Genomic DNA, 21,582 nt, shown 5'->3' on the forward strand with positions numbered 1-21,582 from the left:
TATCCGGGCTCTTGACTTCATCTCTGATGGCTGTCAGTACTTGATTGATTAAGGAGCATTCCCAGACCTGGCTTGTTTAATTCTGGGCGAAACGGATATGCAGTGTCACTCCAGCCTCCAGCAGCCTGAGCGTTGGATCCCTGACATCCATTCATGAGCCTGCTAGTGCATTCCTCGGGGGCCTCCTTGCATCCTAATCTCGCCCAGCCGGGACGTTGGAGGGCGAACTGCTGTTTCACAGCACACAGAACTGCTGGCAGCCCGCATGAAGTTCCAATCGACCCTCCCTGTCGAAACATGCCGACGTTACACTTCGCAGCTCCTTCGCTAATTATTCAGTCTGGGCTTTCAGTCTGGGATTTTGCGCTGGACCATGCCTAGGCATGTATCTTGCCGCATTCCCGATGCAGTCCGAATAAGGGAGCATCGTGTATTTCTCCCTTCTTCGCCTTGAGCCACCATCCACTTGAACTGCGAGGTGGAAATGCAATCAAACAAAATGCACAGCTCAACACCGAGTACGAATACTAGCATCAGCGAGCGGCTCCTGGACAGCAGAGAATCCTCCGATTCATGGGCCTACCACGACGAAAAGGGACGTCGGCGATACGGGCTGTGGTGGATAATTGGCCTTGTCGTGTTGACGACTGTCCTCGCCTGTCTGGCTGGCATATTCATCAGCTACCGGTCAGGGCCCCGAGATCTAGATAGCATCTGCTCTCACCATGTATCCAACTATTGTACGGTTCGCTTCTCCGAAGACTTCTCAGTGGCGCATGGGACTAACGTAGCCAGCACCCGTCCTCGCCCACGTCCCGACAAAATATCACACCCAGCGGTTCAACGGCTCCCTCCTGAAAGAGAACATATATCGCCAGGACGCAGGACCACAGGTCGACGCTGCCTGGGAGGCCCTAGGTGCTAACTGTACGGCTCCTCTCACATTCCCTAACGTCCTCATCACCATAACTGACCTATACTCGGCGTGCATAGACCGACCCATCCGCGTCCCTCCCGAAGACGCCGCACGTTCCGGGCTCGCACGAGACCATGTGCAGATAAACAACGCATACGGCGGCGGATACCTAGCCAATATCGAGGGCTTCCATCATCTCCACTGTCTAGTCAGCAGTTGCAACACAACCCTCTATCTAGTCAGACAATAGCTGACTAGAAGCCCAGAACCTCCTCCGCCAATCGCTCTACTATAACTACGACTACTACCGGGCGCAGGGCGCCGGCGCGTTTGCGAATGATGAGTTCATCGTGCGGAAGCACGTCTGTACGTCTCTCGCTGCTGGTCAACTGCCCCAACTTATCATTGAATGTGGAACTATCTAACTAATGAGAGCGAGAGCAGCACACTGCCTCGACATCCTCCGACAGCAGCTCATGTGCACGATCGACATCGGTGTCCTCGGCCAGGTCTGGATCCATCCCGAGCATCCGGCTCCGTTCGTGGATTTCAACACGCACCATCGGTGTCGCAATTTCGAGGATATCAGGGCGTGGGCGGAGGGGAACCAGTTGGCGGCCGAGACGCCGGTGGATTTCCTGCGGCCACCGGGGGTGGGGGATAGAATATACGATGAAGTTCCGTAGTTGACAGGATATGAGTTTGTGAGATCGTGAACTTCAGTAGACCTTGACAATAATATATAACCACCGCACCTCTAAGTCCGTCCTAATCTACGGCTCGCAGACCTCATATTCGCCTTCGTCGCATCAACAATCGTCCCAATCCACTGCTTCGGTGCCTTCTCATCCCGGTGCATCGGAAACCTCGCCGTCGCTAAACAACATCATCATCAGTACTCAATCCCATCAAACAAATACACATACAACGCTGGTCCAAGGGGATGTACCCAGCCCAACAGGGCGATAATTCTCATAAACATTCTCCCAACACCCAGCCGGGGCCTCATAAACCTCATGCATGATACTGATATCCGGATGCTCCCTCGCCGTGCGGTTCCACCAGTCCCAGCCCCTGCGGTGAATCGGCCCGTGGGCGAACTTGTGCACCCCTTCCATCGAGCGGAAGTAGAAGATTGTCATTATCTCGCGTGCCGCGTTGATATTCGGGTCTGTGTTTGAGATCCAGGACGTGCTCGTTAGGTCTGGCGCCGTTAGCTGGATGGATGGCATCAATGTAAGGTGTACTGGGAGGCGGACAGGTATATTCCTCGCGGTGTTCTTCGAGGTCGTGGACCATTTCTTCGAAGAGCTGGGCTGTTTTTATAAACGCTGGGTAGAGGATGCCGAGGGGGCTGCATTGTGTTGTGTTGTGTTCAGCCTGGCTAATTGTGACACGTGGGAAGGGGTAGGGCGTACTGGTTCGACTTCGTGCCTAGGAGTAAGACGACGACGGTATCTCTTGACGGCCTATCGCCAAAGTCCCCGGTCTCGTCTGGAATCTGCGCCGAGAAACTCCGTGGCGACGTGATCACGCCGTCCATGTAGCGGTTCGGTCTGTATCCGTACGTTATCAGGAGGACGTCGATGCCGCGATATCCTAGGATCAGGAGGGCGGGGATAAATGTGAATGCCGTCGGGAAGAGCCATGTAATCAGTCCCTGGACGAATGCCGCAGCGAGTAACCAGGTTGAGAATTGGAAGTTGTTTGCGAGGAGCTGCGTAAATCAATCGTAGTGTTTCTCAGCAAGTTACAGTAGACTGACCGTGAGACGGGGGACCTTGCGATTGAGTAAAGACTCTGGTTGAGCCGTCATTGGCTCGACGAGGGGCTTGAGAGGTGGCATTTCAAAAACTCGCAGGGCACAAAATTTAGTGGGTTCAAAATCGATCCGCTGCTGGTTTGGATAATATATCCTCAGTCCCGTTGCTCGGCTTGACCGGCCAACGACTCCTTCCCCTCACCGAAGTTCGCGAGCAATGCAGGCATATTGCGGGGTCAATGCAAGCCGGACTCGCAGCGCTGTGTTGTTCATCCGATGCAGCCGGGGACAGAGCATCGCGGGCGAATCACCGGATAGGACAACGTGCGAAGGGCGCTTATGGCCGAACACCGAGAGATCCGAGGGTCTATCGCGTCCACAATACCGTTACTATGTCCAGAACCTTTGCTGACACCCTTGACCTTGAAGATGTGTCATTGTCCATAATCGAAGAGCTCAAAACGTCCGAGTCTTCCTTGATGTTTCCCGTCGAGCTTCAAGGTAATCTCTATGCAATGAAGCTTGTAAATGCCCGCAAAGTTTCAATGGCAAAATGCTCAACTTCACAGTTTCATGACAACAGTAACCCAGGTTTTACAAAAGAAGAGTTGCCGTGACTTGAATTATTTTCACTTCAAGTTAAATGCTTACAGAAACCTCCATTCCTTTAGCGTATATAAGCAGGGGGTTTGATCCCCACTACTATAGTTATATTGATTGCCTTGACGTAACCAAATTCCATCCCATCTAGCTCATTTTGCTAATAACAAGGACAATCCAAGAAGTATCCTGCTCGAGTACCAGCAAGCGACAGAGGAGTAACTGTGTGAACTACTCGGATTGCTGCTTTCAAATCGCCATTCGTGGACTCTCACAGCGCCTTGATTCAGCACCATGATATCCATCCAAAAAATTATCCTCATTGCCAGGGAAAGAGTCACTCGGATAGACTTCAATGTCGCCGTAACTTTCCCAGATACAGAATCAATGGACTCGCAGGCGGGCGTATTTTGCCAGCACGAAATCAAGTTGCTTGAGATCTTTGGGGAACCTTTGGTCCGTATCCCCTACCCCGGCTTACAGCATGGTCTGACGGAACAAACAGCAAGAGGGTCAAAGGCAGGGTCTTCCCCCGAATACAAACCATTACTAGCGGCGCGCTGTGATGGACTTGTCCTGGTGAAAGTCTCCTTTTTGTGCTCCTCGCGATGACCCTTATTGTCCAATAGTTGAGACTATTGCTCCTCAGACTCCTCTGAGTACTATTTCCTCCCTTACTCTCTCAGCCCTGATTACTGAAAACTTTGCCCTACGTACTGTTCCTGATCGACGGTGGTTGCAGGAGATCGGTAGAAGCCTAAATGCTGGAGACAAGATCGTTAGCGCGGTCTGACAGCATGATAGCAACCTTGGCCGAAATCTCGTCTCCTCATGTAGGTTCTGTCATTCATAGCCTACTTCAAGCTAGAACCATCAGATGGACAGAAATCTGCCTTCATATTATAGCATACGAGACCATACCTTCAGAGCTATCAACAGCCGATTTGTCGCTCCTCTGTAGTAAATTTCTAGGACAGCGAGGATCTCTCCTGTTCGTTCCCCAAAAGTCAGAATTGTTTATTTTCCTTAGGACATGGGAGCGATCGTGTATTTACGAGTCCGTCGCTCTGCTCGTCGTTTTATTGATTCGCTCCGCCGTGGGCTTGCATCTGGTTCTATCCCCTCGGTTTTATTTCTCTCTTCCTACCTAAGGCCCAAAATTTTGGATACTAGACTCTGGTATATTCCACTTATGCTGATCTCGAAGCTGGGCGTTCCATGGACCAACAAGAAATGTTATTTGGAAGGATGATAACAAATCAGGAATTGCGGAGGGAATTATCAGTTCCTGTGCTTGATCAGAGAGTCCGCCTGACCCAGCTTGGTTGGAACCACTCCGCTTGTTCCAATCGCTGCTGGGGAAGGACCTAATTCGTCCCGCCATCTGGCCTTCTTGGGGAGTGTGGCTTAATAGCAATGGCATTTCTGGACAGTGTTTTGCTCAGCATAATAGAAGGGTGCCTAACGCTGAAAACTTTTAATGCGTACTCTCCAGGTTCTTACAAATCCACTCGTCCTCTTGCAGCTCCTTAGCAGAGCTACGCTTCTCTGGCTCCCACTGTAACATCTTTTGTATTAAGCGTACGAATTGGGCCTTGTCCTGTCCTTCAAGAGTCGTTTCCCTCTGTTCAAGCGGAATCCGATCTTCTAGCAGAAATTTGGCGCAAAAGTCATCTGTAGGGATTATGAATGAGCGGATGCAGGAATTCACCCCGGAGTAAGGATAATGGCTTACAGTCATCAGAAAAGAACTTATGGCGGAGCTTGCCTCGGGCTAAAAGACTGGGCGGGGGAGGTCCAAGAAGCCTTATAATCTCAGCGAGGTGAGCCCGACTCCGGTATGCCTGAAATTCTGGGTCACATCCGGTGAACAAAGATCCGCCCTCAAAGATGTTCCAAATCTGTGAGGCAAGGCAAGATGTCAGAAAATTGCGACCAGTGCTACGCGGCTTATCTTACCATACATCCAACATTCCATATATCAACACTATACGTCCATGGGACCTCCAGTATCACCTCCGGCGCGCGATAGATATTAGGCTGAATATCTTCTAAGTGCTCAGTGCCACCAGGTATGGCCGAGCCAAAGTCACATAGAACCGGCGCGCCCCATTCTCGGGGTATTCTGAGCTCCCGAGACACGTAGATGGTCATTCCATCCAGCTCTTTCCTCGGGCAAGGATTCTGGAGCTCATCTTCCGTAAAGTCTCGGAAGACTGAATCATCAGCAATGCCAAACATGATATTGTCGGCTTTGATGTCTGGTGGTTTACATGTAAGTAAATAGTAGAAGATGTGGGAAACAAAGCCGGGGTATATACCAGCGTGGATAATCTGGCACTCCGTATGCAGGTAGTCCAGCGCCAAAAATAAGCGCTTCAGCACAAATGCCAGAACTGGTGAAGGTAACCTCTGCACCGGGTTGCGGTGCAGAAAGGTGAGCACGCTTTCCCATAATGGAGGATGAACAAGGCACCGATGTTTGTCCTCAGGCCCATCAACATCAAAGGAGTCTAGTAACGACCGAACAGCGCTGCAACCAGGATGATTTTTCGAGCCTTTCTCGATGCGCTTATACATCTGGAGCTCATCATCCAATTGCTGTCCCATAGAGGCGGAATTGATGAAGATTTTGAGGGTAACATACCCACAGTGACTATGATTTGAGTCCGTGAGCAGGCTGATTCGCGATGACTTCGTCGGTGGGTGGAATGGGTTACTTACTTCATGTCCCGCGCAAGCCATAGAGTGGAGCTAGCTCCGAATCCTAGTTTTCCTACAATCTGATACCGGCCCTGGAAGATTTCTCCTATTCGAGCAGGATAATACCGGGAAGTGATATAATCTGGCAAGGTCTCTTCTTCAATTTTCTGGCTCACTGGTATCCGGGCGAAGTTTGGATTGGAGAAGTTGAGGGGCTTCCACGTCCGTCTAAACCGCGGGAAGGAGCGTAGAAGCGACGGCAGCATTGTCGAAAGCCAAGGACACAAAACCTCTGACACAAAGAGTAGAATAAATTCGATCAACACATAGTGTTGATCTGGGTGTTGATGCCGACAAGGTGGGCGATGAAAGAACAGGAAGGTGCCACCGCGCGATATTCATGTGGTCACGTGGTTCGGCTCTGCCAAAACGAGTGTATATTGCGTAGTCAACACAAGCTTGACAAGCAGTAGTGCGTTGTTCATCCAATACAGCTGGAAACGGAACATCGCGGGTAAATTACTGGATTGGACATTGCGTGTTGGGTGCTTACGGCCGTAAACCGATATGCGGCGGTGCGCGAGCTTCAATATCGAGGGGCATACGGCACTTCACTCAGCTGCATCAAACTTGGTGCATGTTATTTGCCAGTCAATCTGACTGCTAAAGTACATGATATATCCTCCAGAATATCTCCATATTACTGACCAACAGGTATAGGATCCAGCCTACCCAATAAACCTTGACTCCTATCCAAACGACTTAGAAAGCCGTCAACTCGTCTCCCCTGCCATAGCACGGAATCAACTTGTGAAAAATCCCCGTGATAATCCTTTTTACCCTTGTGAAGAACTTCCTCTCCGCCGCCTCCCTCTGCGCGGCCTCAATTTCACTCAGAATGATGCCCAGCGACTTATTCTGCCTGAAGTGAATTCTCTGCTTCATGTTAACGAGGAACTGGAACTCCATCACACGCTTCTTGCACAGCCCATATCTGTGGCGGAGATAGTCCCAGTCATCCTCCCCGACAAGCTCCTTCGCCTGTCGTATTTTGCTGTGGAGGGAGAAGCACTCGTGGACGGTGGACGGTTTTCCGTGGAGCATGCCGCCGCATTGGATCAATCCTGTGGTTCCGTCCTTGTATTCAACCGTGAACAGTAGCGTGGCGTTTGAGTTGGTGTATTCGTATACGAAGCCTTGGTAAACGGTGAACTTTCTGATGGTTCTCAGGAGGTCCATATCTATGAATGGCGGCTACAAGCTGTTAGTATAGATGTTGTTCGAGGATAGAGTATTATAAAGCTAACGTCTCACCTCTTTGTGGTTCACACTCTTCACAACAGCACTCGGAGCTTCCCCTTTGATGTTCGATGCAGTGTTCTGCTCTGGGGCAATGAGCGCGTATGGTGCAAAGCTGACCTTCCTCGGCATCTTGATGTTCGTCAATTTGAGAATTTGAGAAGCGGTATGAAATGTGTGTTTGAGGTATTTGTATAGGGAGAGGGAATGTAGATGTTTTGAGGAGTTAAGCAAGCTTCGATACTTTTGAGATCCGATAGCTTTGAACCTGATACCCGTTAGCAAGGGCCGTCAACGATGGGTATGAGCAATCTCACAGTCCAAGGTGGATAGTTGGAGAGGTTGAGGAGGAAGCCCTCCGGCCTCGAGAGATACAGCCTTTTATACTGGCCCATCTTGTCTCTATTCACATCGCCATCTATGTCGAAGTTCCTTCACTGATGGCGATGTGGGAGTGAAGAGAAGCGACCTGAAGGGCCCATTGACCAATTGGAGGCGGGACCGTTGCCTTAGATGAGAGGATTAGACGGGATATTGCTGGCTCATGAGCCTGGGACGCGACTTCACGCGTTAACGGTGAAGGAGACGGGCCTCACCTTCCATATTGGGATATGTTCGTTGGCGGGAGGCCTGTCTCGACTCCGAGCCTGCGTTGGTATGGAACAGGATTCGCTGGTCTTGACGCGTATGCTCGGGACTATTTGGGTTCTCCTTCATCGTGTGGCAACTAGACGCGTAGGGCAATTTCTAACAAGCGCCAGAGCTGGAGTTGGGTTGTGTTGGTACCGCTAGGTGCATGAACTGGTGTACATACTTCCTGCTTCTTCGACAGTCATTGCTATTGGGTCATTCTGTGAAGACCACGCTGCGCCACTGCTCAACACAAGCTCCAGACTTAGCACTAGTGCCGTGTTCTTGGAACGGTTGTCTTCGATACATAGATGATTCATTCTCGTGGTGAATTTGTTGGGTGGCCCTGCCGTTGAATAGCCGCCGGGTATCCAAATCCCAGCGCCGAAACCCGAATACACGAGTATAGGCTTTTGGCTTTGCACCCGCGTGGGCTGAGCAAGTGGCGTGACGAATACCTTTAAGCATAAGAAGTATAAATATTTCAAAGAGGTTGCGATGAATCACATTTGCACTGCTATCAACGCCATCCGAGAACGAAATGTCTTCCTCATACGTCCCTGTCTCTGACATCAAAGTCGTCAAATCTGGCGACACATACGCAGTAGAGGGGTAAGCCATCTATGTCTCCCTGTAGAAGGTTTGCTAATAGAACAGCCGCCCCCGCGAGACCTTCGAGATCCTCAAAGTCTTCCACCCCTCCAACCTCCCCGGCAAGCAAATCGTCGTCGGCAGGGTCTTCGTCCCTCCCAACGGCGCATCCCCACCACATACGCACGGCGGTGCATCAATCGTCGCTGTCGCTACAGACGGGGCTGTCCTGAACCAGATGAACAACCAGGAGCCGAGTATCTCGAAGAGGGGCGAGTTCTGGTACGAGGCGCCCGGTTGCCACCACCAGCGGTCGGAGAACAATACGCAGGAGAACGCGGAGTTTATTGCAGTCTTGGTGGTTGATGATGAGACTGTCAAGGATGGGTATCATAGTATCTTTGTTTTGGATGCTGAGAAAGAGCAGTCGTAGTGCTACTCATTGAGGTAGTTTATGGCATGAGCTAGTACCCTGAATTGATAATCCTCGCCCTCCTTACTGTCGTCTTGGTTCTTATATGGACTCTAGCAAATAGTCTGATCTCCCTACACTTTCTATTCCGGTGGAAGAGGCGAATGAAGTCTGTGGGATTATTCCCACTTCACTAAAAAGTGTTACCTTCGAGGAAGGGCTGATCCTAGTAGACATCGCGGGCGTCAAAGGGAGAGAAAATGCTATATGGCTTCTGAAACTAAAGAATGAAGCATGAGCAGACTAGCTATTAAGAGCAAAATCAATGACAACCTTCCCCCTTGCCCTCCCCCCTTCGACACGCTTAAAAACCTCCTCGAACTGCTCAATCGGCCAGACGCTGTCCACAAGCCCGGTAACCCTCCCCTCATCCACAAGCTTCGTAATCGCCTCCAGATGCTCCCGATTCGGGCCCATAATGAAGAATAGATCCTTCACATCCTTGCCCGTATACCCCTCCGGCACAGCCGTATTCGGCGGCTGGAAGATACTCAGCACAGTACCCCCATCCTTCACAGCCCACCACGCATCCTCAAGCGACTTCCGTCCAATGCAGTCGATCACAACGTCGACCTTCGCTCCAGGCGCCGCCGCCCACTCCTTCAAATCAACACTCCGATAGTCGAGCACCTCATCCGCCCCAAGGGACCTCACGGCCTCCAAATTACCAACCCCCGCAGTCCCGACAACAGTTGCACCCGCAATCTTCGCCAGCTGCACAACCCACCTCCCCACATTCCCAGAAGCAGCTGTAACAAGCACCCTCTTCCCCATCCAGTTCCCGCTCTCGAGATCCCCAACCCCAGCCTGCACGAACAGTGCCTGCCACGCTGTCTGCGACGACAGCGGAATCGCCGTCCCCTGGACGGCCGAAATCCCCCGCGGACGCCGCGCGATTTCCTCCGTCACGCTGATCGTGTATTCGCTCGCAGCGCCATTGCGCAGGTAATTCGCACGCGCGTACACCTCATCTCCGACTCTGAACGGCGAAGAGGACGGGGCCGTAACCACCGTCCCTGCGAAGTCGGGGCCCGGGATATATGTGTCCCGCGGAACGGGAGGGGGGAAGTTCTTCGGCCAGAGGAGCTCCCCCGCGCAGGGGGCGACGGCGTGCACGCGGATCAGGTGTTCGTTGCTGGTATTTGGTGCGGGCTGTGGGGTTGGTACGGTGGTGAGGGTGAGATTCGTGGACTGGGGGTTTTGTTGCACGAGGGCGCGCATTGTCTTTGGGATGGACATTTTGGCTGCTGCGGCTATTGTTGAGAAGGGTCTGGTTAGACTTGTGATGCGGGTGAGTGACATGGATAGGTATCGTGTATGGTGCTAAGGAGTGAGTTCACGAGGCGATGGCCTGATTTATACCCGGGACACATATTGCGTACCCGGTCCATGAGGCTATTGATCTGTCAGCCGGATAGGCTATTGGCGAGAGAGAGCCTCGACCAGTCCAGAGCGCCGAACCAAGGTACAACGCGTTGGTCGAGACCGTCGATCCGATCAGCCCACCTGCTGCTCGAGAGCTACTCAGGTGTAAGTGAAGTAAATCTTCTTGAGGAGAATGGGGGACCGAACTGTGTTACCTAGGTTGGGCGAGCAACACATCTTCGAAGTCACCCTCGATCCTGCAGCTGCGTCGAAAATCAACGTCAAACGCTCCTGAAGAGCCACGGTCGCTTCCATCTAGTGGCTTTACAACTATCAGGAAGGATTAGCTTGTGGAAGATGAGAAGTTGCCTGGTTATCAAGCCAATCAGTTCAACTCGATAAGATTTTCCAAAACCACAACCAAATTCTCGTGAAACTTGGTTTCGGTTCTTCGGCGACTACTTGGCTAGCGGAAGATCTAAAGTATATGTACGAGTGTTTTGCGTTTAAATGTTTGGTTAACCATTGCAGAGCTCGTTGGTATGTTGCTCTAAAGGTGTATGTGCATATATTGTTTGTTTATCGTGAACTTCCATTCTACGACCATATTGCCCCTCGCATCGCAAACAGTGCGCATCGCGGACAAAGTAACATCTGGAGGCTGTTAAGCTCTTTCCAAGTCGATAATCCACACGGAAAGTATGTTATCCTTGTCTTTGATCCCGCGTAGATAAGCCTGCGTGACATAAAAATAGTGTTCAGGCCAGATGGATTTGACGAGGACCTTGTCAAGGGCGCTATTATTGAGATTCTTCAGGCCTTGGATTTTCTCCATTTGCAGGGAGAAGTTGTCCACACTTGTATCGTCCTTTGACCCGTATAATTCTCTTTTCACTTCAACTTTTTCGTGCCGACATATCGCGGATATACATCACGGCAACGTGCTTCTCGGGTTTACGACAATAGCCTCTTGAGAGATCTTGAGGAAAAGGAATTCACATCCCCCGTGGGCCGCAAGCCAGTCTCGTCCTCACGAACCATCTATCTCTCGCGCCTCCTGCGTCCTCAAGCAGGTCCAACGCTGCTATCCGACTTCGGCGAGGCCAGAATCGGCCCAGGACCTCATGGCGGCGATATAATGCCCTTGAAATACCGGGCTCCCGAAACACTACTTTACGTGGGATGGAGCTACCCCGTGGATATCTGGAGCGTTGGACTGACGGTAGGCCTATCTTACTTGTTCATATACCTCGCCGTGCTTCGTGAAGACTAATCAATTCCTAACAGCAGGATTGGGACCTCTTGGAACCGAAACTACTCTTTACAGGCGGGACAAGGCCGGGGACCGCTACGATTCTGCTCATCTCTCCCAGCTGATTGCAGCGTTAGGGCCGCCGCCGCGTGATTTTCTCGCGAAAACCCCGACAGGAGAGCAGACTTCTGGGATGAGCAAGGTATCCTATCCGAACTGAATTACTACAGTGTGCTACGGTCACTGACCCCGAGATCAGGAAACTGGCTGGGCCTTGCTCCCATTCCGGAAGGGTGGACAATGGAGGCTCTCAATACTCGGCTGGAGGATAAGTCGGGCTTTCTCCGGTTCCACCGAAGAGCTGTCACTTGGATGCCCGAGCAGAGAGCTACGGCCAAGGAGCTCTTGCAAGATCCATGGCCGACGGAGGAGCCCTAGTATATCACACGCAAAAGTAATTCCCCGTAGTTAGTCATTTGCGAAGAATTACTGCAATATTGAACCGTGTGATTAAGCTGGACATGCTCGGGAGGTTGCAACTCACCATTATTGCTCTATATTATCGCGGCACATTATTAAGAGCTGAGGTTCTCGGACACCCCGAGCGCTATCCTCTCCCACCTCACCCTCAAGCCCCGACTGCCCTCTCCTCATGGCCAGACTCAACAGCAAAATACCCAACATCAATCCCCGACGTCGCCGTAGAAAACCCTAACCCGAGATCAACTTCAACCCCAGCACCCACCCCCACGCCCACACCCGTTCCCGGCGGCGAATCCCGCAGGATATCCCTCGCGATCGTGACAATCTCACAATACGTCCTCTTCCCCAGCGGCCAGAACTCGCTCAGCGTCTTCAAAACCGCAACAACAAGCCTAATCCGCTCACGCTCAATCGACAGTCTCGGCCCCTCATATACCCACTTGTACGCCGAGAGATGGGCAATCGCCGTGTTCGAAATCATGCAGATGATGAAGGGCGTATGGAGCGAGAGGTGCGTGGGAAGGGTGAGGAGGCCGTTCATCTTGTCGATTGCTGTTAGGACTTTCGTCGTGTGGATATTCGTGCGTGGGTTTAGCGGGGACCAGGTTAGGTCACGCGAGAGCGAGAGCGAGAGGGGCGGGGGGCGCGGCGAGCGCCGGGATATCGATTCGATGGAGGTGTGTAGGAGGTCGGAGTGTTCGCGGTGGAGGTCGACGATGTACCTATATCCATCCATCCAATCCAGCATTAGCCTACCCCTTCCCTGCCCTAACCCTAGCTTCGATATTCATGCCGGGGATGCTGTTGGAGGGGTATGCGGGAAAGCTCGTACGTATATATGAGCATGTGCGCGCGGAAGAGAAGCTGATCCACATTCCCGTTCTCGTGGACGAGATTCTGCTTCTGCGTGGGCAGGAGAAGGAGCCAGGCGAGGATGGCCGTGTCGGCGTTCGCGCAGACGCGACTCGCTGCCTCGACGCCTGTACGCCAGTGCTCCGAGAGTACGAAGTTCAGGCTGCGGGCTATCCCAATGAGCTCGGCGAAGGACGAGAAGCACACGCTGCCGGACTGGAACTCGCGCATTTCGTACTCGTCCACGCTCGGGGCGGGGGGGATGTTCTAAGTACCACCAAGGTAAGTAGATGATCACTGGATAGATATCAGGGGAAAAGGAAAGGGAAAGGAATACGCCAGCCTCATATAGATCCTCCTCACACGGCAGCCGCACGGAGACGGGAATCCCCTCTCATCTTCGATGGAAAGGTACGCGTACTCCCCGCGGCATGCGACGCACACAGATAGCCCACCCACCACGTGCGCCTCCAACTCTCCTCGAGCACGGCGTCCCCCTCGCCATACCGCTCGTCGAACACACTAGTGTTCATCCCAATCCGCACAGCGCCGCAGATCGCCTCGTCAAGCAGATCCAACGACCTCTGGATCTCATCGCACCAGTACACGGCAACAGAGTACAGAAGCAGTGCCTGGATTTCGAACGGCGAGGGATCTCGCCCGGAGCCGCGGAGGGTGTTCAGTGCGTCGAGGACTTTGCTTTCGAGTGCGGCGGACTCGACGGCGGGCGAGTAGAGGGACCCGATATATTGCAGGATGGTCATCAAGACTTCGATCGAGGCTGGCTGGAGCGCAGCCCGGATCCGTAGCGACCACTGTGGGAGGACGCATGGATGCGCCGCGTGGAAGTATGAGTAGTATAGGCTCAGTAACTCGTTCTCGGCTGCGTCCGTTGCGTTTTCCTCGAAGAGAGTGCTGGGGTTGTATCCGTTCTCGGTACCGCTCGGGCCATGTGCGAGGGAGCTTTGCGGCGAGATTGATGGCCTCGGGGTTATCTGCTGTGCTGGGCCGGGGCCTGGCCAGTGCAGCTGTGTCGGCACGCACGCGGTAAATGGTTGACTCTGGTTGCGACGACGAACGCCCCCGCGTCGCGACTTGACGTATACGCATCTCGAACCCTCCTGTTGACACCGCGAGCAGGACGGGGTCGCGGAGTCGCAGCGTTGATGCCGAGAGCGACAGGGGATGCAGGCGTTGGACACCCGCTTGTTGGGGCGGGGCTTGGGCGGTTCATCGCTCATGGGCGCAGATCCGAAATGAGGAAAACGAAAGGAGAAGGAAATGATTCGGTTGAGTCCAGTGCACCGAGAGTACCAGCATGCTGGGTTCGTGGGCTGGTGGATATCGATGTGGGTTTTACATGGCTTCAATACGCGGGTAGCCTATTCACGGCTGGGCACTCTCAACTCGATCCGCACAGGTCTTCTGTACCGGACATGTCCAGTTTTAAATGCGTTATGTGAGTTTTTCAGTTGATGCTCATTGACTAGTGGAGATTCTTTTCTATACAACCGCCATCGATGCAACGCTCATATCAAACAACCCGCAGAAATCAAAATTCGAGTCCAGAAGCTGGAGGTCCTCGAGCGACGGCTGGTCCAGGAAGACAGATACATCAGGTATCGCATTCCCAGCCTCAGACGGCGGGTCAGGGGCAGGCCTCGTCTCAGCCGGGACGGTGATCTGTCTCGTCGCAACCTCGACGACCTGCGTCTGCTGCTCTTTCAATCCCAGAATCTCCCTCGCTACGATCCCGACCTCCCTGTACGTCCGCAGCCCCATCGGCCAGTACTCGCCTAGGATCTTCAACGCGCCCATGCTCAGGCGGATGCGCTCCCGCGCGAGGTTCAACTTGTCGCCCTGGTAGTGGAAGCGGCAGGCGGCAAGATGCGCGATGACCGTGTTCGCGATCATGCAGATGATGAAGGGCGTGTGGGTCGCGATGTTCGTTGGGAGGGTTAGCAGGTGGTCGAACTGGTCGATGGAGCGGAGGACCTTGGCCGTGTGAAGCTGGCATTCGGGGGAGTTGCAGCCGCGAAGACTTTCTGGTGGCGCAGTCGGCGTGCAGTGTGCTATAGCCTCGATAGGGCTGTATGCCAGTGTTGAGAGCTGGCGGTGCAGGTCGACCACATATCTACCGTACCGTGCGTTAGCATATCGTCTGCCAGGTATAGGCGGGGTGCAGGACATACGTATGGATGATGATGTTCGCCTTGAAGAGCAGCTCGTCGAAGGACCCGTCTTCTCGGACGAGGGCTTTCTTGCTCGGGGGCAGCAGGGAGCGCCATGCTGTGACGCTGGCATCGGTGTTGGCGCAGACAGCCGGCGCGTTGGCTATCGTCATATTCTGGCGAGCGCGCAAAGCGAGATCCAGGCTGCGCGTGAGGCCGACAAACTCTGAAAATGATGAAAACACTCGTTCCTCGTCGTCCAGGAACTCGCGCATGTCGTACTCCTGCAGTGTTCTCGCGCGGGGGATATTCTACCAAGGCAAGTCAGCCAGCCGCATCTAGAAGATAGACATATAATGTTACCCCAGACTCGTATTCCTCCTCGTCACAGGGTAAGTCGACGTTCATCTCAACCTTACTCGTCCGAAATGGAAACACACTCGTACTCCCAGCTATATGTGCATCCGTCACGTAGACCTGCCACCACGTCCGCCGCCAGCACTCCTCGAGCAGCGGATCATTATTCCCATTCTCATACGCAAACTCCCGCTTATTCATACCCAGTTCCAATGCCATGGCGATCGCTCTGTCGAGTAAACCCAGTGCCTTTTCAGGCTCGTCGCCCCAGTAAATCGCTATGGAGAGTAACAAGGTAGCCTGCACGTCGAATCCTGTGATAGGCGCATTGACGCCAATCGACGCAACAGCCTGCTCCGCTTCAGCCTTCATCGACGCAGAGATCACCGACTTCGCGAAGACGGAGCCGATGTACTGGACCACGGATACGAGTGTCTGGAGTGGCCGGCCGTCGCTGGCGAGTCGTCGCTTCAGCGCCCACAGTGGGAGAACACATGGCTGCGAGGAATGGAAGAAGGAGTAGTACTGCGAGAAGAATTGCTCACTGAGTGAGGAGTCGCCCAGCGTGTCGCTGTGCAGTGAGCCCGTCGCCGGCTCAGAGGTGCTCCGGTCGTCTGAACCCGGCTGCGACGCAACGCGGACGGGCAGCGGAGGGAGTGGCTGTTGCGGTTGTGGGATCGAGCTTTCAGCCGGCAGCTGCGTGGAAGACGACCTTGGACGCCGCCCTCCCCGTCGCGACTTCACGTACAGGCACTGCAGGTTCTCGGAGCGGCAGCGGGTGCACGCGGGGGTCGTGGCATCGCAGCGGAGATGCTTCGAGCGACAAGGCACACAGGCAAGCGACACGCGGCGGTTATTCACAGTCGATTGCTGGACCATCGAACCTTGACCAGCTCAAAAGAAAAACAACGAAAATATCTCTACCAAAGTCCTGTCGATGGTGAAGGTGAGTGCGTAAACCCAGGCGTGAGGGGTCAGCATTTCAGCCCGTGCCTCGTCGCTCGCCGTTTATCCGTGAAGAATGACGAATGGTGTGTAATCGAGTCAGCGGGGTCTAGACTGCGCCATGTTCGAGAAACCCTTGGTTAGCCAGAGGTGCGAATAGCGAATCCTGACTCTCCGACTCTCCGACTCGTACAGGCGAGCACGAATGGGTTCGTCGACCGGATTTTCCACGGAAGGATCCCGGGAGCTCTCGCGAAAATTGCTTAATTGTTGGTGAAGGGTCATGGCGGCTATTTAAAACCGCTGGTTCACTCGATCTCTCGGCCACTGGCAAATATAATCTCCGGCGCCGCAACCAGAAATCATTCGTACCTCCAGAATATCGAGCAGTGCTGGACAGCATGAAAAGGGCGTGTTCCCACGGAAATATCCGAGGTCGAACGTTGAGACCTACTGATTAACTCATTGCCCAATCACATTCACAGACAGCACATGCTTCTGATTTACCAAGTTACGTGCCCCCGGTTTAGGCGAGGGAATCAATACCATTGACTATTATGGTAGTATAACCTTATATGTCGTGTAGAACTACGCTGCCAGCCAAAACTTATACTACCCGAAGAGTTGTAATACTAGAGCCACGACAAGAATGCCCCCGGCTACAACCCCAATAGTGAACAAGGCAGGAAAGCAGTGATCGAAAAGCAACTTGGCACATTTCTTCAGACCCCTGCAAAAATAATCGCGTTTTCGGGGTCTTTCTGGCAGAAATGGGGTTTCGTTGTTGATTTCCCAGCTGTTCTGGACCGGTGGCCTTCCAGGTTCGGTAGAGGAGGGGGATGAGGATGTGTGTTGAGACATTTTGAATCTTAAACCAGTCAGTCATTGTATATTGGTGGTGGTTGGAAGGGTAGGGCTTAGGGATTAAGTATATGGGTAAGAACAAATCAATGGCTATTCTAATTGATTCTACCTTGAAGCCTCATAAAGAGAAGGGCTTTAGGGCAGCACAAATAAAGGGTCAAGGTTGAAAGGGTTGGAAACACAAAGATCTTGGATAATTATAATGCCAGCGTGCTTCAGGTTAAAAAATAGGCTATATTCAACAAGCGCTGTTTACTTTTGTTGGCCCAGAACCCTTGAGCCAGCTGTATCGATTGCTTGAATAGAATGGTTTTATACTATGAGTATAGCTGTCTGTCCATGTCACCGACGATGAATTTTCTCTGGATAGACATGTACTTGCAATTGTTAATTGTATGCCAATAACCCTAAAAATAAAGAAAGAACACAAGAAACACATCAAAGCAGATCTAAAAAGCCCCATCTAAGCAACAAAAGAACATATACCAAATCCAGCTAGGACAGGTCAGGGAGCCACCCGCCCACCCATGGGCCTCTGACCATCAGCTCCCTCTCTCACTGATCCAAAAGCGCAACAATAGCAGCCAAAGGACACGCAAGAAAAGGAGCCAGAATAGCCCAAACAATATCCCCCACAATCAAGACCGGGACAACAATAGCTCCAATCAAACAGCCTCCCAGCGCGGCCGCGATATACAAGACGGGTCGCCAGAGACGCTTAAATGGCTTGGTGCATTTCTTGAGACACTTGCGGAGGCGATCGCGTTTGCGCAGTTTCGCTTGTGTAGAGGGGGATTCGTCGATGGGCTTCGTTTCGGGGATATATTGGGGTGATGGCGATGGTGTTGGGGGGCGTGTCTGTTTGGAGGTCTTGGGCTTCGATGCTCCGAGTTTCTTGAGGCTGGCCATTTTATGGATATAGGGTAAGAAGTAGATGGATTGCAAGTGATGATGCTGGAATGTGTAGGAAAGTCAGATGTTATATAGACGATTTTGTTTATCTTGCTTGCTTTGAATCTTTGGAACAAGGTGAGGTTAAAAGAACTGATACTCTTAATGACTTGTACAGAAAGAGGATGATTGAACTTGAAAGAAGGTTTTCTCATTCAAAGGGGCTTGTTAAATCTTCATTAACTACGCTTTCTGACAAAGGACCTACCCAGGAAGTGACGTCTTTCCAATGAATATAGCTGGAAGTTTGTAGTTTAGGAGGCTGTTTATATATGCTTTCAACTGCTTAGTATCTAAACTATCATTTAGTTATCCCTTTAGTAGTCATTATTCAGACAAACTAGATCTATAATCCTCTAGGGCCTCGCCTTTCACCATCGCGACTCGGGTGAACCTACAAGGGACGTCAAACGAGACATCAGACAAAGAGAGGAGCACGAAGTTCGACAAAGAGGTCTCATATCTCAATGGAAGGGAGGAATTCATTAGCGTTTTGAGAGTGACTCATCGCGTTGTTCATTGAATCTTATCACGGTACCCAGTGTCATGCAGAATCGAACGCCGCTGGAGATTAATATCAACCTTAGTCCCAGAACAACTTCCGCAAGAGTAGATGACAGATGAAAGATACTTCGTGTATTAGGGGCAGGGAAAAAGGACGTATAGAGCGCAGCGAGTTGTAGATCTTCATGGGCCTCTTAAAAGCACCATTTGACGACCCAGGATTCGGAAATGGGCAACAACCGTCTCGATATGAGCTGATGGGGATGTGGAAATACGAGCGGAAAAATACTCCGAGTCAAGATGCCCCTCACTCCAGGGCAACGAGAGGGTGGGATGGCCACGTTTTCGACCCACCACAAGTACAGCACAGCCCCAGCAAGGCGAACTGGTCTCAATTTCGATATCGAAACCAACGAGGGCCTCAGGCTGCAAAAGGAAGGAACTGAGCGAACTAACTTCACTGGTCCACTTGTTCACTTGCGCGGAGGACAGTGATCGTGAACCATACCATCTCGACAGACACCGCCAGAATGATCGACGTGTTGGGATCGGGATGATCACTGCGCGGGGTGCCAGCACATCGAAAAGTGGGTGCCTAATGGGATCCAGCTCCTTCATCGAACTAAAAGGCTGGGGTTGTAGCATTGGAGGTGCTGTGCCCGAGATAGGCCCTTGCGTCATGTACCGTCTTTTTGGTTGATGCGTCTGCGATTATCGGACAGACCTCCTATTGATTGCAGCTTGCGGCGATGACGTATTCCAAGGCATTCCTCGACATGTTCCTTGGGGCTAGCTGTGTCTAATTTGACAGTTAGTCTTCGAGGGGTCTGCTGGCCGTGTCAGCGGATCGCGGCGGATACTGAGGAGTCATCGCTTCGTCAGAGACTTCGCAAGACAGGGGAGAAAACGGGGGATACAGCATATCTAGAACAGGACGATGATCGTGCGTACAAATTGGACTGTCAACATTAGGTACCCAGAGGTGTATATCAACTTCGGATGACACAGAAGCATCATGAACCCAATCTAGAATATCAAACAAAGGTCACTCGAGCCACCATATGCTGAACTCGTGTTAGATCAACCATCCAAACAAACTGACAATTATAAAAAATCCACCACGCAGATGTTGCTGTAGGGTAAGCGTCGCTCCCGGTTGTGTTCACGCCTTCTATTCACTTTCGTCCACGGAAAGTCGCTGCACGGATCGAACAACAGTTTCGTATTCCGACAGCGAATAGATCCTTTGAATAAATGCAACCAATACCTTGAACTGTGCAACCTCTGGCAGGCGCCTGCTCTCGATCTTGACCCGATGCAAAGCCGCTTCCTTTATCTCCGCCTCTGCGTCGTCTCTTAACTCATGCTCAACTCAACCAGGAAGTACATCACACAAACCTGTGAACCTCGACTTAAACCCCTCCCCAATAATCTTATCAGCCCGCTTTCGTGGCTGCAAAGCAAGAAGCATGAGGACCCCGGGAGCCGTCCACTTCCCTCCAAAACACTGTGTCGCGATGTCCACGGCTATCTCCACGTCCTCCTCGGTTGCCGGAACGCATCTTGCGCTTGTGAAGAGCTCTCGGTAGTCGAGGACCCTCTTCGGCCAGCAATGCCACTGTGTAGTGTCTGCTAGTGCTGGCTGCAGTTCAAACAGCCCTAAGCTAATCATCCGCTGGACTGGGGTGCACACGCACCGGCCTTCGACATTTAGTCGGCCTTGGGTAAGATACTCTCCGAAATAGTATTCAGTCTGTCGGTATTCAACAAATTTCTGCATTCTCGTGTCGGCAGCTTGAAAACAGCGCATAATTTCCATGTCCTGTATGAATGTCCCTGCTGGGAATAGGGTGGTATCTATAATGATTAGAGAGATATATCGGAGATCGTCACCGTCCTTGCGGTGACGATACAAAGCGTACTGAAGCGCAAAAAGCAGTGAGGTTGTCCAGCTCATGAGATTGCACCCATCCTCATGGCCGCGCTGCCAGAGCAGGTGGTTCAGCAGAAGATTGGCGGCTTTCGGGGCAGGAAGATGAAAGATATCTGGCGGACTTGTCTGCACAGAAGGGGGAATAACGGCAGAGCTTGAGGTGGTACCAGCAGTCTGGGGGGCAACGAGGCGGTACAGATACCTCGGGGTGAAGTTCTGGTTGAACAGGGGCAGATAGTCTCTCTGCAAAGGGCTGGGATCGAAGGGGAACGAGACCTGCTCTGTAGGCGGTTCAACGTATGTGCCAGGCATTTTCTAGACGTGAACGTAGAAGCAGAAGGAAAGCACAGACAACAACAAAGACGGATACTGTGGGGGCTCAGACGTATGGGTTGAGATGTTGAGGATGGAAACGAGAGGGGAAAGCCGGTTTTATACCCATAGATCATGGAATGCGGCTCTCGAACTTGAGACGTTGCAATGGCTGGGGCTGCGCAACCAAGAGATAGAATGCATTGGGAAGGTCGGCGTTGACTCCTCCCAGAATAAGGATAGATGCCTTCCTTCCTCGTATCGAGGCAAACCCCAGCGAGGGGGCTCTTGAGCATTGCTTCTCGGGGGCTTCTCCCAGGCAGCGCTGGAGTCAAGTCCACCTCCCCATATCTTCGAAATACCGCAAGGCTACTACTACCCCCCACCAGTACGAAAATTTCACGGACCTACCATTACAGCCAACTGACACAACCTGGAAATCACGCGGCCACGTCACAGGGCTATCAACGTCGTAAAACCTGGGACTCATGAAAGGGTGTCCTAGCTGCGTTCGCGAGGGTAAAAAGGGCAAAAGGGCGGATCAGGCCGAGACTTCGATCCATGCCACCCTCAGCCTTAGCCCCCAACCACAGTGTCGAAACCTCAAGGGAATGCAGGTG

At 52.3% G+C, this 21,582-nt stretch overlaps 13 protein-coding genes across 13 annotated transcripts; 3 read left to right on the forward strand and 10 right to left on the reverse strand.

Annotated features, from left to right (window-relative positions):
- Positions 1-344: 344 nt before the first annotated feature.
- Positions 345-1,602, forward strand: BJX67DRAFT_389178 (oxidase ustYa family protein; the record flags this gene model as incomplete). Its single annotated transcript, XM_071034470.1, has 5 exons — positions 345-740; positions 796-927; positions 994-1,124; positions 1,183-1,282; positions 1,361-1,602. The coding sequence occupies exons 1-5, from the start codon at positions 485-487 to the stop codon at positions 1,600-1,602; spliced, it is 861 nt and encodes a 286-aa protein (XP_070890630.1). The 5' UTR covers positions 345-484.
- A 71-nt stretch (positions 1,603-1,673) lies between these two features.
- Positions 1,674-2,762, reverse strand: fmaE (monooxygenase fmaE; the record flags this gene model as incomplete). The annotated part of the gene is made up of 5 exons (XM_071030807.1): positions 1,674-1,792; positions 1,866-2,120; positions 2,176-2,270; positions 2,335-2,633; positions 2,682-2,762. 5 exons carry the CDS (start codon positions 2,760-2,762, stop codon positions 1,674-1,676), a joined length of 849 nt encoding a protein of 282 aa, XP_070890631.1.
- Positions 2,763-4,475: 1,713 nt separating this feature from the next.
- On the reverse strand, positions 4,476-6,333 carry BJX67DRAFT_342753 (putative protein kinase). The gene is made up of 5 exons (XM_071028065.1): positions 6,003-6,333; positions 5,600-5,934; positions 5,238-5,539; positions 5,014-5,179; positions 4,476-4,952 (listed from the first exon to the last, which is right to left on the reverse strand). Exons 1-5 carry the CDS (start codon positions 6,245-6,247, stop codon positions 4,756-4,758), a joined length of 1,245 nt encoding a protein of 414 aa, XP_070890632.1. The 5' UTR covers positions 6,248-6,333; the 3' UTR covers positions 4,476-4,755.
- A 410-nt stretch (positions 6,334-6,743) lies between these two features.
- Positions 6,744-7,412, reverse strand: BJX67DRAFT_377403 (uncharacterized protein; the record flags this gene model as incomplete). The annotated part of the gene is made up of 2 exons (XM_071032100.1): positions 6,744-7,235; positions 7,296-7,412. The coding sequence occupies 2 exons, from the start codon at positions 7,410-7,412 to the stop codon at positions 6,744-6,746; spliced, it is 609 nt and encodes a 202-aa protein (XP_070890633.1).
- Positions 7,413-8,431: 1,019 nt separating this feature from the next.
- Positions 8,432-9,000, forward strand: BJX67DRAFT_342756 (cupin domain-containing protein). The gene is made up of 2 exons (XM_071028066.1): positions 8,432-8,522; positions 8,568-9,000. Exons 1-2 carry the CDS (start codon positions 8,452-8,454, stop codon positions 8,932-8,934), a joined length of 438 nt encoding a protein of 145 aa, XP_070890634.1. The 5' UTR covers positions 8,432-8,451; the 3' UTR covers positions 8,935-9,000.
- A 216-nt stretch (positions 9,001-9,216) lies between these two features.
- On the reverse strand, positions 9,217-10,212 carry BJX67DRAFT_377405 (NADP-dependent oxidoreductase; the record flags this gene model as incomplete). Its single annotated transcript, XM_071032101.1, has 1 exon — positions 9,217-10,212. One exon carries the CDS (start codon positions 10,210-10,212, stop codon positions 9,217-9,219), a length of 996 nt encoding a protein of 331 aa, XP_070890635.1.
- A 1,082-nt stretch (positions 10,213-11,294) lies between these two features.
- BJX67DRAFT_167070 (uncharacterized protein) lies at positions 11,295-12,106 on the forward strand. The gene is made up of 3 exons (XM_071025026.1): positions 11,295-11,560; positions 11,626-11,792; positions 11,850-12,106. Exons 1-3 carry the CDS (start codon positions 11,521-11,523, stop codon positions 12,060-12,062), a joined length of 420 nt encoding a protein of 139 aa, XP_070890636.1. The 5' UTR covers positions 11,295-11,520; the 3' UTR covers positions 12,063-12,106.
- A 112-nt stretch (positions 12,107-12,218) lies between these two features.
- BJX67DRAFT_377406 (uncharacterized protein) lies at positions 12,219-14,166 on the reverse strand (the record flags this gene model as incomplete). The annotated part of the gene is made up of 3 exons (XM_071032102.1): positions 12,219-12,795; positions 12,906-13,192; positions 13,291-14,166. 3 exons carry the CDS (start codon positions 14,164-14,166, stop codon positions 12,219-12,221), a joined length of 1,740 nt encoding a protein of 579 aa, XP_070890637.1.
- A 219-nt stretch (positions 14,167-14,385) lies between these two features.
- Positions 14,386-16,442, reverse strand: BJX67DRAFT_342759 (uncharacterized protein). Its single transcript, XM_071028067.1, has 3 exons — positions 15,460-16,442; positions 15,118-15,407; positions 14,386-15,059 (listed from the first exon to the last, which is right to left on the reverse strand). The coding sequence occupies exons 1-3, from the start codon at positions 16,330-16,332 to the stop codon at positions 14,429-14,431; spliced, it is 1,794 nt and encodes a 597-aa protein (XP_070890638.1). The 5' UTR covers positions 16,333-16,442; the 3' UTR covers positions 14,386-14,428.
- Positions 16,443-16,806: 364 nt separating this feature from the next.
- On the reverse strand, positions 16,807-17,273 carry BJX67DRAFT_342761 (uncharacterized protein). The gene has a single exon (XM_071028068.1). The coding sequence runs from the start codon at positions 17,257-17,259 to the stop codon at positions 17,011-17,013; it is 249 nt and encodes an 82-aa protein (XP_070890639.1). The 5' UTR covers positions 17,260-17,273; the 3' UTR covers positions 16,807-17,010.
- Positions 17,274-17,817: 544 nt separating this feature from the next.
- On the reverse strand, positions 17,818-18,171 carry BJX67DRAFT_377408 (uncharacterized protein; the record flags this gene model as incomplete). Its single annotated transcript, XM_071032103.1, has 1 exon — positions 17,818-18,171. The coding sequence occupies one exon, from the start codon at positions 18,169-18,171 to the stop codon at positions 17,818-17,820; it is 354 nt and encodes a 117-aa protein (XP_070890640.1).
- Positions 18,172-18,363: 192 nt separating this feature from the next.
- BJX67DRAFT_342762 (uncharacterized protein) lies at positions 18,364-20,115 on the reverse strand. The gene has a single exon (XM_071028069.1). The coding sequence runs from the start codon at positions 19,396-19,398 to the stop codon at positions 18,901-18,903; it is 498 nt and encodes a 165-aa protein (XP_070890641.1). The 5' UTR covers positions 19,399-20,115; the 3' UTR covers positions 18,364-18,900.
- Positions 19,690-21,274, reverse strand: BJX67DRAFT_167098 (uncharacterized protein). The gene is made up of 2 exons (XM_071025027.1): positions 20,116-21,274; positions 19,690-20,061 (listed from the first exon to the last, which is right to left on the reverse strand). The coding sequence occupies exons 1-2, from the start codon at positions 20,960-20,962 to the stop codon at positions 19,889-19,891; spliced, it is 1,020 nt and encodes a 339-aa protein (XP_070890642.1). The 5' UTR covers positions 20,963-21,274; the 3' UTR covers positions 19,690-19,888.
- Positions 21,275-21,582: the final 308 nt, after the last annotated feature.

Source organism: Aspergillus lucknowensis (genome assembly GCF_044049455.1).
Source record: "Aspergillus lucknowensis strain CBS 449.75 chromosome Unknown BJX67scaffold_3, whole genome shotgun sequence".
Lineage (NCBI taxonomy): Eukaryota > Fungi > Ascomycota > Eurotiomycetes > Eurotiales > Aspergillaceae > Aspergillus > Aspergillus lucknowensis.

Bases quoted from the DNA above. Each gene is read 5' to 3' on its own strand.
- BJX67DRAFT_342753 (XM_071028065.1), bottom strand. From the start codon at position 6,247: ATGCTGCCGTCGCTTCTACGCTCCTTCCCGCGGTTTAGACGGACGTGG. The intron at 5,180-5,237 runs GTAAGATAAGCC...CTTGCCTCACAG, and splicing joins TATGGAATGTTGGATGTATG to ATTTGGAACATCTTTGAGGG. The intron at 4,953-5,013 runs GTAAGCCATTAT...TAATCCCTACAG, and splicing joins TAAGTTCTTTTCTGATGACT to ATGACTTTTGCGCCAAATTT.
- BJX67DRAFT_342756 (XM_071028066.1), top strand. From the start codon at position 8,452: ATGTCTTCCTCATACGTCCCTGTCTCTGACATCAAAGTCGTCAAATCT. The intron at 8,523-8,567 runs GTAAGCCATCTA...CTAATAGAACAG, and splicing joins GACACATACGCAGTAGAGGG to CCGCCCCCGCGAGACCTTCG.
- BJX67DRAFT_167070 (XM_071025026.1), top strand. From the start codon at position 11,521: ATGGAGCTACCCCGTGGATATCTGGAGCGTTGGACTGACG. The intron at 11,561-11,625 runs GTAGGCCTATCT...AATTCCTAACAG, and splicing joins TCTGGAGCGTTGGACTGACG to CAGGATTGGGACCTCTTGGA. The intron at 11,793-11,849 runs GTATCCTATCCG...CCCCGAGATCAG, and splicing joins AGACTTCTGGGATGAGCAAG to GAAACTGGCTGGGCCTTGCT.
- BJX67DRAFT_342759 (XM_071028067.1), bottom strand. From the start codon at position 16,332: ATGGTCCAGCAATCGACTGTGAATAACCGCCGCGTGTCGCTTGCCTGT. The intron at 15,408-15,459 runs GTAACATTATAT...TTGCCTTGGTAG, and splicing joins AGGAGGAATACGAGTCTGGG to AATATCCCCCGCGCGAGAAC. The intron at 15,060-15,117 runs GTATGTCCTGCA...ACGGTACGGTAG, and splicing joins GCGAACATCATCATCCATAC to ATATGTGGTCGACCTGCACC.
- BJX67DRAFT_342761 (XM_071028068.1), bottom strand. From the start codon at position 17,259: ATGTCTCAACACACATCCTCATCCCCCTCCTCTACCGAACCTGGAAGG.
- BJX67DRAFT_342762 (XM_071028069.1), bottom strand. From the start codon at position 19,398: ATGACGCAAGGGCCTATCTCGGGCACAGCACCTCCAATGCTACAACCC.
- BJX67DRAFT_167098 (XM_071025027.1), bottom strand. From the start codon at position 20,962: ATGCCTGGCACATACGTTGAACCGCCTACAGAGCAGGTCTCGTTCCCC. The intron at 20,062-20,115 runs GTTTGTGTGATG...GAGACGACGCAG, and splicing joins GTTTAAGTCGAGGTTCACAG to AGGCGGAGATAAAGGAAGCG.